The 13,765-nt window shown below is 35.2% G+C and overlaps 1 protein-coding gene across 1 annotated transcript in view; it reads left to right on the forward strand.

The window, feature by feature from the left end:
- ST8SIA1 (ST8 alpha-N-acetyl-neuraminide alpha-2,8-sialyltransferase 1) overlaps nt 1-13,765 on the forward strand; it is a 117,689-nt gene that overhangs the window by 22,837 nt on the left and 81,087 nt on the right. The window contains exon 2 of the mRNA XM_036761569.1: nt 4,353-4,497. Coding sequence (XP_036617464.1) covers nt 4,353-4,497 — 145 coding nt within the window. The remainder of the gene's footprint in view (nt 1-4,352; nt 4,498-13,765) is intronic.

A 13,765-nucleotide genomic window follows, 5' to 3' on the forward strand; every position in this document is an offset into this window, starting at 1 on the left:
ATTTATAATTTCTTATTGCATAATAATCTATTATATTTTCTCAGACTTTCCCTAGTGGATGGACATTTACTTTTGTTTTTCTTCCTTCCACAAAAAGCTCTGCCTGAATATGTTGGTATATATGTGACCCTTCTCTATCTTTGACCTCTTTGGGGAATATGCCCATTAGTAGAATTGATGAGTCAAAGATTATAACCAATTTAGGCATGTTTCTAGTATAGTTTCAAAGTAACTTCCAGAATAGTTGAACCAATTTACAATTACACCAACAGACTATTTAAAGTACCTGGCCTGTAGCCTGACTGACCCTGTTTCCATCTTTCATTATTTTTTTTTGCCAGTTTTCTTCATGTGAGGTGAGATCTTATAGTTGTTTAAATTTATCTTTCTAATTATTAGTGATTTGAAGATTTTTTTCCTTATGGCTGTTTATATACTTTTAATTTTGCTACTGAAAAGCGTTCATGTGCATTATCAACTTCTTGTCCTTCATATTTAAAGTTTATATAGCACAGAGGTAAATTGTTCTTGAAATATATTAGAATTTACTTCTAAATTTATCTGGACCTTTTTTTCAACTGTGGTTTACTCAATATCTTCCAAGATTAGGTTGTTTATATGCCCTCTTTTCTTAGTCTGGAAACTTTATTGTGTAAATAATCATCCATTTAATTTTTCTCTACATCATTTCCTTACAGATTTGTATTTTTATGTCTCATCTCTGCAATTCTCTTTTTTTCTGAGAGTCCAATGCTTTATTAAAATTTTCTACTGTTTATTTCTACAGATACTCTGTATTCTCTGATTGACAATTAAGTATAATGAAATCTTGGTAGGCTAAAGCATTGAATTTAATGTAATAAAATAAAATTTATTAGTAATTTGAAAAAGATTAAATATGGATAAAAATCAACTTCAAAATTAAAATATAGAGAAGCATGGTCAGATAGTTTGAAAATGTTCTGGAGCTCTTACTCTACGTACCAAGCAGAATATGAATTAGCAGAATGATATGGCAGTCAAAAGAGAATGTAAACTTGCATTGCATTAAGAGAGCTCTAGCTTCAAGGAAAAAGAATATCATAGTTTCACTGCATTCTGCACTATCAGAATATATCTGACCAGAATCATGTTCATTTCTGAGCATCCTAGTTTAAAAAAGACATTGATTAGACCAGAGAGGGTCCAGAAGAAGGCAATTAGAATGGTGAAGGACCTTGAATCCATGCCATATGGAGACTGGTAGAAGGAATCTATTATGTTTAGATTGGACAGAGGAGAAGATCTGGAGGGATACGATAGCTTTTTTCAAGTATCCAAAGAGCTATTGTGTGGATTACTGATTAAGCTTGTACTTTTTGGCTTCAGAGGGCAAAGCCAGGATCAGTGAGTAGAAGTCGTGAAGAAGCAAATTTAGGCTTATGTCAGGCAAACTCTTCTAACAATTTGAGCCATCCAAAAGTAGAACAGGCTGCTTCAGGGGGCAGCAGACTCCTCTCCTTGGAGGTCTTCAAGCACAGACTGGATGATACTTGATGAATATGTTGTAAATGGAGATTTGTTTCTGTCTATGGATTGGACTAGATGGCTGCTGAGGCCCATTCCAACTAAAATTCTTTTTTTGGTCTTTTTTGTGTTCTTAAATCTAATTTCTATTTTTATATAGTTATATAATTCTCTTATTGAGTTTTAAAACCACTCTGAGGTTATTATAGTTCTGCCAACCTCTCCTCTCCTATAAATATTATTGTACATATGTTTCCCACTGTACCTGATTTGGTGGTAAATGCCTAAAAATAGCATTACTGGGCCAAAGGTTGCATTCTCCTTAGTCACTTTTGGACTATAACTCTAAATTGTTTTCCAGAATGGTTGAATCAATTCATGGCTCTACCAGTACTGCATTATTGTGCATGCCCTCTCACAATCCCTCCAACAATTGCTGTTTTTCTTTTTTTTTTTGTCATCTTTGCCAATCTTTTGATTGTGAGGTGGAACCTCAGAGCCATTTCAATTTGCATTTCTCCTATTTTTAATGATTTGGAGCATTTTTTTTTTCATGTAGTGGTGGTGTATTGGTAATTAAGGTGGGATTTTTTTCACTGTTTTAGAATGCTAAATTAATTAAATGTCTCTGATTGAGCCTTAGTAGGTGGAAAGCCCCAGGCCCACACCTTTTGCTAACTAGGTGCTAAGCTCCAGGCACACACCCTTTTGCTAACTAGGTGTAAATCCTTTGAGCCCTGAGCAGGGTATAAAAACCCAAAGGTTAGCATTCTGTCTGGGGCTCTCACTCATGGAGGAGTGTTGATGTGGAGACTCTGGGCAGCCATTGTCAAGAGCCCTCAGCTTGTAAACCCAGATGCTTTCCTGGTAACTATGAATTGTGATGTGGTATATTTATATTGTGTATGTTTGTAATTTGTTTGTATTTTCTCTGAAGTTCAGGTTGCTGGTTTTTCCTCCTGAACTAAGTGAGTTATATTTGTATGTTGGATTAAACTAAGATTGTTAACCCCTTAATGTTACTTTCCTTAGTAAAGAAGATCAAAAGAACCTGTGCTGGCAGCTCTTGTTGCTGGTCTTGTTGGGTCTTACACCTCAACAGTAGTTGCTAGCAAGATTGTTGCTACAGGTAGTGGTTGAATGTTTGCATTTCTCAATTTGAGAACTGCCTTTTTATATCCTTTGACCCATTTTCAATGGAAGAATAGTTCTTGTTATTATATTTTTGTTATTAATTCTTTACATATTTGACCCTAAAACAAGTCCTATCTTAAACAAAATTAGCCATGATGCCTGGAAAGAAAAAAGTTGTACTCTTCCCTATTAGAACACATGTAGAACATGTCACATTCAGTTTCAAGCCATACTTTAGGAAGGACATTTCTAAGCTAGAAAGCTCCCAGAAGTAAGTGACCAAGCTGGTGAAGGGCTTCCAGATCTTGCTATATGAGGATTATTTGAAAGAAATAAGGAAGGTTAGCCTTGAGAAGAGAATATTTGGGTGGAATATGATAGCTGTCTTTTGTTTTTTTTTCCTTTGTTTTAAGACTCTCATGGGAAATAGGAATTAAACTTGTTCATTTTGGCTCCAAATGGCAAAACTAAGAGCAGTGTTTGGTAACTGCAGAGAAACCTTTTATGGCTTGATATAATAGTTCCTAAAAATCAGAGCTATACAAAAGTAGAATGAAATATCTCAGGTGGGAGTGGGTTTCCCCTCTGGTAGTGGTAGAACTGCATATTTTCTTTCCCGCTGCCTCACAGGAGTTTTTCTAGCAAGGTTGGATGACTGTCAGATATGCTTTAGAGAGGAATCTTCTTCAGGTACAACCAGGACAGGAAGACCTCAAGTGCCTCCTAACTCTGATTCTATGAATGTTCAAATAGAGGACATACTACTTCAGTATGATATTCATGGCCCTTTGAAACTAGCCAGAATCACACTGATCATAACTTTGTTATAGTTTTTAAAATTATCTAAGTTTTATGAAACCATAAACTATATTTTCTTAGAGGGTTCTAAATTGTTTCTCTCTGGCTTGCTGTATGTTTGCTTTATAAAGTGCCCTCTTTCTTCCACATAAAAATTTATTTAAACATACAATATGACTTCACTCTTATAATCAAATAGCCCTTTTAGTGGAAGGGAGATAATAGAAATAAAAATGGATGTTGGGTGACAGGAAGAAATGGTAGATGGGCAAATTAGAGGTAATAAAAAGATGAGGCAAGAAGATGAAAGCAATTTCACTGAGTTTGGTGAAATTAAGTCATTCTGTCTAAGCTCTTAGGTCCCAGTCCTATAAGTAGCTTTTTTTTAAACATCACACAGAACCATCATTACCTTACAGAAAGAACTCAAGAGTAAGTGAAGTATAATAGAAAATGTACTTGATTAGAAGTCCCTAGACCTCTGTTCTACTCTGACTAATAATTAGCTGTTATGCACAAAGCCTTTAATCTATTCTAATCCCTAGTTTCCTCATCTGTAAAATGAAGTATTTGGTTCACATGGTATAACATCTATTATAGGCCTAAAATTCTATTATCTATGATTCTGTGATTCAATTCAGTTCAATTACACAACTATTAATTAAGCATCTACTGTGTGCTAAACATTGTACAAGGTGCTAGGAATGCAAAACAGAAATAAAGCATTTCTGCTTTCAAGGGAGTTTACATTTCATTGTGATTCCAATGTTGAGATGATTTAATAGTCCTCATTTAACATATTAGATACTAGAATCTCAACAGGCTAATATTTTTGTAAGGAATTTTAGTGTCTGTGGCTCTGATATCTAACATGATTAACAGGCTTTAAATTTTCTCTTTGTCTTTTCTATTAGGAAAGAAATGGAACAATGCTGTGACCCAGCCAATCTCTTTGCTATGACTAAACAAAATTCCCCTATGGGGAAGAGCATGTGGTATGATGGGGAATTATTATACTCTTTCACCATTGACAATTCAACTTACTCCCTCCTCCCCCAGGTTAGTATCTATCAGTTTGATGTGTTTTAATCACTTCATACTTCTTTAGGTTTGACAATACTGGTTCATTCGGACTGGGTAGTGGATTCGTTAAATTATTTGTTTTACAACTTTTCATGTATATTCTCTCTTCAGCCAGCAACTTTAACAGTATTTATGTGTTTGCTATGTGCAGGGCAGAAGAAATAAAGATCAAATACAACAAGGTCTCCACCCTCTTCAAATTCACAGGAAATATAATACATACTGATGTGAGCAAAAACACGGAGGCAGAAAAGTGTGGTTTGATGAGGCTGCGTATGGGTAGAATAGAAGTGGGTACATACCAGTATGGTATGTCAGAAAGAATTCTGGATTTAGAGTCAGAGGACCCAAGTGTGTATAACAGGTTTTGGAGAAAAATCTCTCACATGCAACAGGGTTATTTTTACCACTAACCTCACTTGTAGGTCACTTTTGAGCCAATTTATCACAAGCTCCAGGATAAGCTAGGGTTATATTTCCTTGTTAGGAAAATTTCAAAACTCTTGATTAGTCGCTTAAGTTCAAAGGTATCGGTCCAATTTATCAAATATGACTTTTTTTTGATTAACTAGAGGAACCCACTTTCTCCTCAGTAGTGACTCATATTTTCTCTCTCTACAAAACTCCAAGCATCCTAGCTTAAATCAATATTAGTTATTGAATATACAATTTACTTATTGCAGAATCAACAATTACAAAGACATAGACAGTTATTTGTACTCATACTGTGAGAAAAATAACAGCCAGTCACCTTGAACCATCACTGCAACTTCATATGACTTTACTTCTGAAAGCACAGTCCCACATTATTCAGTTCAGTTCATGCTTGTAACAAACATGAATAATCAAATGAAGCAAATTCCCTCATTTTAATCATGTCCAAAAATGTATTTTTTTTTCCTTAACGTTTTGAGTCCATCTGCTGTCTGTCAGGAGGTGGATAGTTTGCTTTTCTTTATAATGTTCTCAGTATATAAATTGTTCTTGTGGTCATACTCATTCATTCTGAAACCATCCATACAGGTTTGCCCATTGTTTTTTAAAACTATCTTTAATAATTTCTTATGGTACAATAATATCCTATCATAGTATATTACATAATTTGTTTAGATATTCTTTAATAGGTGGGACATGCCCTTAGTTTCCATGTTTTTACTACTACAAAAAGAGATGCTATGTTATTTTTGTACATATGGGTTCTTTTCCTCTTTCCTTGATCTCGTTGAGGATATATGTGTTTCCCTTTTTCTTTGTTCTCTTTGGGGTAGATGCATGGTAGTGGTGGCACTAAGGAAATGTACAGCTTAAAGACTTTTGGAGCATAATTAGAACTTGCTTTCCAGAATGGCTGGACCAATTCATAGTTCAGTTACATCAGTGGAGTTTATTTTATTGTAGTCTCTCCAGCATTTGTCATTTTTCTTTTTGGGGGGTCATTTTTGGCCATTCTGTTGAATGTGAGGAGGAACCTCAGAGTTCCATTACTTTGTAATATAAGTCTACAGTTCTCCCAAGAAATTTTTCTCAGTTTCTTTTTTCTCTGTCTTATCCTTAGTTTTTCTTCAACCATCTCCACTAACTTTAGTTTTTTTCAAAAACTGCCACGTCTAACCACCAAATCCTAAACATTCTATTTAATTCTTAAAATACAGTAACACTAGCTATAGCTCTTGTAGGAAGGTAACTTGAAATAGGAGACTATACTTCTCCTTGAGGTAAAAATATTTGGGCCACCTCGAAATCATTGCTAATAAGACATTTACATTAGTACTCCAAAGAGATAGAAGAAAAAGGAAAAAGACTGATATATGTATAAAATATTTATTTGCTCTTTTTTGTAGTGTCAAAAAACTGGAAACTAAGGGAGGATGTGTAGTGATAGTTTATACTGGTGGTAGGTAAATGGGATAAATAATACATCTATAACATCAAAATAACATTTTACATCATTCAACAATGAATTACTTCTAAATAAATGAGTAACCTTTTTTCATTCTTCTGAGGCAACATAATTTAGCCTATTTACAATTTGAACGTTTCTAATTCATTTGTGGTCTATTGATCTTTACTGGCATTTTAAAACTCTTTAGCTTGGGCTTTTTTTTTTTTTTTTGTTTTGCCTAGGGTACTGTAGAGCTGAGGCAAGAAAGTTATTGGCTCTGGGTTCAGCCTTCTCTCCTTTTGTTTGCGTTCAGTTTCTCCTAAGTCCTAGGCAAAGTTTGGGTTTCTATGTATAGCATCTGTTTTACTTGAAGCAACTTCCTTTTCAGGAGTTCTCTGTGCAACCTGGAAAGCAAGGTAGGCTTCATTTAGTATTCTTGAGCTGCTGATTCTGTGCATTACTTTCCTTGTGAAAATCTTTAAATATTCCTTTTGTTTCAAGCTAACAGATTGTTCCATTTCTTATAACCACAGGCTTTTGGGCCACCCTACCTTCCAGTTTCTTCTTCAGCCAGAAATCTTACTTAAAATATCTCATTAAAAATTTTCTACCTGTTTTAAAAATCTCTTTAATATCTCATTCTCATTCAAATCTCTCCAGTATTTCTCTGAACACCAAAGTCTTTATCTAGAACTTTTCCTACAATTGTTTTCTACAATTTTTTCATAATTTGCTACAATTTTTGATAACAAACTTGAGCCTTATATCACTTTTTTCTCAGTGCTAGTTCTTGAGATGATAGCTTGCTTTATATCAAATGAAAATTCTTCTCCCACTTGCACTTGATATATTTATGGCCATTGAGTTCACATTTAAACAGGAAATGGTATGCCTCTGTCATTGTATCTTTTCTGTAAAAAAATTATTGTTTATTTATTTTATGATTAAAAATTTTTGAGTTCCAAATTTTCTTTGTCCCTTGCACCCTTCCCCTACACACTGAGAAGGCAAGCAACATGATATCAATTATAAATGTGAAATCATGCAAAACATATTTCCATATTAGCCACATAGCAAAAAAGCAAGAAAAATAATGTGAGAAAATCATACTTCATTTTGTACTCAGAATTCATCAGTTCCCTCTCTGCAGGTGAGTAGCATTTTGTCATCATGAGCCCTTTGGAATTCTCTTGGATCATTGTATTGATCATGGCAGCTAAGTCACAGTTGATCATCATTACCATGTTGCTGTTATTGTGTATAATGGTCCCCTGGTTCTGCTGATTTCCTTTTGCATGAGTTCATATAGGTCTTCCCATGTTTTCCTGAAACCATCTCCCTTGTTATTTTTTTTAATAGCACAATAGTACTCCATCACAGTCATATGCTATGTTCAGCCATTCCCTAACTGATGAACATCCCTTCAATTTCCAATTCTTTGCTGCCACAAAAAGAACTGCTGTAAAAATTTTTGTACATATAGATCCCTGCGTTATAGGTGGGTCGAAGGGTCAATATACAGCTTTATAGCCCTTTGGGCATAGTTACAAGTTGTTCTCCAGGATGGTTAGACCAGTTCACTGCTCCACCAGCAGTTGCTTTGTGTACCTATTTTCTCTTATCCCCCTCCAGCATTTGTCGTTTCTAATAGGTGTGAGGTGATATCTCAGAAATGTTTTAATGTTCATTTCTCTAATCATTAGTGATTTAGAGCATTTTAATGTGCCTATTTGATTTGATTTCTTCTTCTGAAAACTACCTGTTCATATCCTTTGACCATTTATTAATTGGGGAATGACTTTTATTTTTTATAAATTTAACTCAATTCCCTATTTCTCAAATATTTTTATTTATTTTTAATTTATTATTTGTTTAGTATTTTTGTTGTTCAGTCATTTCAGTTATATCCAACTCTTTGTGACCTTATTTGGAGTTTTCTTGGCAAAGATATTGGAGTGGTTTGCCATTTCCTTCTACTGCTCATTTTACGGATAAGGAAACTGAGACAAACAGGGTTAAATGACTTGCCCTGGGACATATTGCTAGTAAGTGTCTGAGGCCAGATTTGAACTCAGGAAGATGAGTCTTCCTGACTCCAGACATGGTACTCTATCCACTGTACCACCTAGCTGCCCTTTATTTAATACATTTATTTATAAATATTATTTATTTTTACTTATCAGCTACATTTATCAAATGTAGTTTTCATATATTTGAGAAATGAGGTCTTTATTAGAGAAACTTTAAAATTTTTTTAATATTACTTCATTGTCTGTGGTAAGTTTTAGCAACATGTAGTTTTCCTGATTATCTCTTTTACTCACATCTATTTTTGCTTTTGCTTTGTCTGAGATCATGATTGCTATTCCTGCCTTTTTTTAACTTCAGCTGAAGCACGTTGGATTCTGTGTGTATGTCTTTCTATTTCAAATGTGCCTCTTGTAAATAACATATTGTTTGATTATGGTTTCTAATCTAGTCTGTTTTATGGGTGAGCTCATCCTATTCATATTCATAGTTATGATTACTGTGTATTTCCTTCTATTCCACTTTCTTCTCTTTATCCTTCTCTTTCTTTTAATCTTGTTCTTCCTAAAAAGTCTGTTTTACTTTTGACCACTGCCTCCCTTTATCCTCCCTCCTTTCTACCATTTTCTCCCCCCTTTCTTCTTATCCCCTTCCCCTCCTATTTTCCTGTTGGGTAAGATAGATGTCTATACCTAAATGAGTGTGTGTGTGTATGTACACATGTATGTATGTATATTCTGAAGAGAAAGAGGTTCAAGCATTGCCCACCCCCTCTCCATTTTCCTCTCCACTGTAAAAGCTCTTCATTGTGTTTTTCTTATGTGAGAAAATTTTCACCATTCTATCTCTCCTTTTCTTCTTCTCCCAGTGCATCCCTCTTTCTTATCTCCTATTTTTTTTGAGATCATCCCAACATAAATCCATGCACCCATGCCCTCTGTCTATGTCGATTCTTTCTAATTGCTGTAGTAATGATAAAATACATAGGAGTTGCACGTATCACTTTCACATACAGGAATCTAAACAATTTAACTTTATTAAGTCCCTTTCATGTTTACCTTTTTGTGCTTCTCTTGAGTCTTGTGTTTGAGAATGTCATTTTCTATTCTCTAGTCTTTTCATCAGCAGTGCTTAGAAGCCTTCTATTTCATTAAATATTCATTTTTTCTCCCTCAAGGATTATTTTTAGTTTTGCCAGGTAGCTTATTCTTGGTTATAATCCTACCTCCTTTGCCCTCTGGAATATCATATTCCAAGCCCTTCACTACTTTATTGTGGAAGCTGCTAAATCTTATGTGATCCTAACTGTGGTTCTACAATATTTGAATCATTTCTTTCTGGCTGCTTGCAGTATTTTCTCTTTGACCTGGAAACTTTGGAATTTGGCTATAATGTTCCTGGGAGTTTTCATTTTGGGATCTCTTTCAGAAGGTGATTGGTAGATTCTTTACTTTTCCATTTTATCCTCTGGATCTAAGTCGATATCAGGGCAGTTTTCTTTTATAATTCCTGTTGTGTACATTCCTGGCCAATCCCATCCTGGTGTCACAGACCTCTCCTTCTGATGGCTGCTAAGTGAGCAGGGTGGTGGTTGGGGAAGGTTGGGTGGTGGAGGCAATTTCTTACATAAGACAACAATGAAGTTTGCCACATTAATTACTCTTCCCTTCACTTGAACACTTAAGGGCCATTGTAGGGTTATTAATTGTCCTAATTTCAATATTGTTGTGTCTCACGGAATAGGGAGGCCCAAGAGAGGAAGAGAGATGGGGAACAGCTGGTCAGTAGAGCAGTCAGAACATGTACAGTTTGTCTCCCCGCCATTATAATAATAACATCAAAGATCACTCATCACAGATCTCCATAGTAGATATAATAATGAAAAAGTTTGAATATTGTGAGAATTACCAAAATGTGACACAGAGATATGATATGAGTGCATGATGTTGGAAAAATAGTGCCAATAGACTTGCTTGATGCAGGGTTGCCACAAACCTTCAGTTTGTAAAAAAAAAAAAAACCCACAATATCTTTGAAGCACAATAAAGTGAAGCATAATAGAATGAGGTTTGCCTGTACTTGTATGAAGGGGAATGTTAGGAGAAATCAACTGTGTTGTTGCCTCTCCTCAGCCATCTTGGCTTGGCTCCCACTCTGATTATATCTTGATAGTGGTACTCTGTGTATGTGAGAAAGACTAATGATGTCTTTCTTATTCTTTTTTGGGTCTGGGATGATCTCCATTCCTGGTTCCATATTCTTTTCTTGAAACTGATTCTTTGGGATTCATCTTCTCACGTGGAAATGAACCTTCATTGTTCATATGGCCATCCAGGCAGCAGGTGTAAGAAAAGAGATATCTCCTGATTCATTTGTACCTATTGGAAGTGCTCTTGAATCAGGATCTTTTGACCTTTCATCTCTTGGCCTTTCACCTTCATAAATAAAGGAATTTTGCCTGTTGCTAGGACTCTGCACTGTGGCTGCAGCAACCTGTCTTACTCTCAGACGGAGTTTCTTGAATTTCTTCATCTGATGCAGTGGAAACTAGCTTCAGAAATATCCACAGGTCTGCTGGCCTATTTTGACTCAAGTTCCCTTCAGTCTCCTTGTTATCAGACCCTCTTTTCTCAGTACAACCTTTACATTCCTCCTTCTCCTAAGGAAGGAGGGTGCAAATTAGTTTCTAGGTGTTGCCTCTTTTTGTTAGAGTATCTGGTATTTGTGCATGATCTAATAGGTTGGGTGAGTCATATAACTTTAACTGAGTGGATTCTCCAGCTATAATGCCTCTATGAATTACCTATCACTTTCTCAATTCTTTCATCTTTCTTTTTAAATATCCTGGCAATGCCACAATTTCTCTTTTCTTAGTGTGTTCCTAAATTTAGGAGAGTTTCTAGTTAAAAAGCACCTCAGAATAATTATTAAATATTATTCTCCATTTTAAAAGCGATGACAAGTTTGTAGCAATTTGCTAGCTATCCTTAAGCGTACAGTCTACACAGTAACAAATAATGAAATAACAGTTACATGAAACTAATATACAAAAAATAAAACAGAAAAACAGACAAGTCACTGTCATTAATTGTCAAAGCATTATCAGGAACTTTGTATATAAGATTTCCTGAGAAAATGCCTATGGGAAAAGAAAAATAAAAAATCCAAGTCAGAGCCTGTCATGTATAGCAAGGACATGTCGCCATGTAAAGCAGGATGTGGAGGACAACATTTTGTGTGTCACAAGGTTGCCAAACTTCCTCCTGTTCCTTGACTTTTTACCATATTAAATCTTAGCATCCTGAGTTCAAGAGCAGTCCAATGTTATATTTGAATATTTCCCATTAATTAATAATTTTTTAACGTAACTCAAGAAGCTAAGTACCTTCAGTCTAGTTCATCAAATATTATTTATTTAATAAAATACAGAAATCTTTTTCCCATAAATATATGCTCATGTCTTTATATCATTAAAATCCTGAATCTGCTAGGATTAAATAAATCTTAAAACTACCAAATAAAGTATCTATTAACAATGAAATCAATAATAAAATCGTAGACAGCTATTTATAATATTTTAGCTGTGAGATTGTGAGAATCACCTCATACCATTACTGTAACTGTGGATAGCTTTTCTCTAGCTCTGAAAACACAACACCACAGCATTAATTTCATTTCAGATAATAAAACTTGTTTTTACTCATAGAATAGTGGAGTTAATATCTATATATTTATGTGGATATGCATGCATATGTATGTATATGCATGCACAATATTATCTTAGTAGATTATATCATACCATATCATGTTGTGTTTGTTATATTAATCATATCATCTCATTCCACACAAGACATGGAGGCAAAGAGTGATGGGGACAAAGGAGATATCCAGAATCAGATCTAAATCCAGACCCAAACTGCTTTAGGAATATTTGAGAAGAGAGAAAATACTTTGAGCTAGAGGTGGGAGGAAGATTAGAATTTAATCTTAATTTGATAAGTAAAAAGGAACCACTGAAAGGTTTTGAGCAGTAGAATGACAGTCACATCTATGAATAAAGACTATTAATATGATAGTAATATGAAGGCTGGATAGGAGGCAGTGGGGACAGAGTAAAGGAGGCTAATTAGAAGGTTGTTGTGGTAGTTCAAGGGCATAGTAATGAGATTCTGTCCTCTTGGGGTGGCTGTGGAGATAATGAAGAGGGGACTGATTTAAAAAATTTTGCCTGAGATTGAGTTGGCAGAATTTAATAACTGCTTGGATGCAGGGGGTGTAATTATACAAAGTAGATCCTTTAAATTGACCTCATGGACCAAGATGGGCTGTGACTAGGACTTATAGGTCTAGGTCCCTGAGAGCAGAACTGGGAGAACATAGATAGCTTACTTGGGCCATAACTGTTGAGATTGCTTGCTGCCATTGTATATTCTTGATGTACTTTTAGTAATTAAACTATTATATTTTTACTTCCCTTACATGGTGAAGTGATTTATGAAGAACTATGGATCTAGAGGGATATTGGCAGTGAGTAGGGATAAAAATGAGTCAAAAGAGTATGTGAATCTGGGAGTGATGGAAAGTACAATGCCCTGCCCTCTTGAATTTGTGGGGGACTGCCTGTTATACTACTGTAAACAAAATATCTCCTTCCAGAATATTTTCTGATTGTATTCTTACATAGGGTATCTGGCCTCACTGACAGTAAAAAATAAAGTTACTAGATGTTTTGCCAAAATTATGACTCCTTAACTTGCAGATTGAGTTCCCCCTCATTTTTTCTCTTCCTTTGACCCTCAATCTCCCTTTCTCTCAACAACTAGAGAGGTGTTCTGGGGATCAATGGGATAGCAGAAATTACCACTCATTTTCAGATTCCAGACTGTCTGCTGGACACTCTTCTTTTCTTGTGGTTTAGAGTATTGCCTAGCTTTGTGCATAGGTTGTTATCTTTATTTTGGTGGAGAGAGAGGAGGGAAAGGGGTTCCAGTTGGAGAAGAGATTCCGTGTAGGAATAAGATTCCTCCTGCTTTGGCCAGAACTGTATTACTTTTCACTGGATAGTCCAAGGTTCTGGCAGGCACCTAACTGATTTTGCATGCTTGGATTATTTGATAAAAGCTATTAGGGGAGAGAATATATGTCAAGGAAGAGAGATTTACAGAGAATGAAATCACTTGGAAATGAGCAGAGGGTGTAGTGGGAATGTTATGGACTGCAGCTGTGTTGATAGAATCTTAAAAATATTTTCTTTTGGTTTAATCAAAACATGGACAATTCATCATCAGCCTCCTGCACTAATTCCTGCTGAATGAATATGCATTGGATTCCATT

This window comes from Trichosurus vulpecula, chromosome 5 (assembly GCF_011100635.1).
Source record: "Trichosurus vulpecula isolate mTriVul1 chromosome 5, mTriVul1.pri, whole genome shotgun sequence".
In the NCBI taxonomy this organism is placed as follows: domain Eukaryota; kingdom Metazoa; phylum Chordata; class Mammalia; order Diprotodontia; family Phalangeridae; genus Trichosurus; species Trichosurus vulpecula.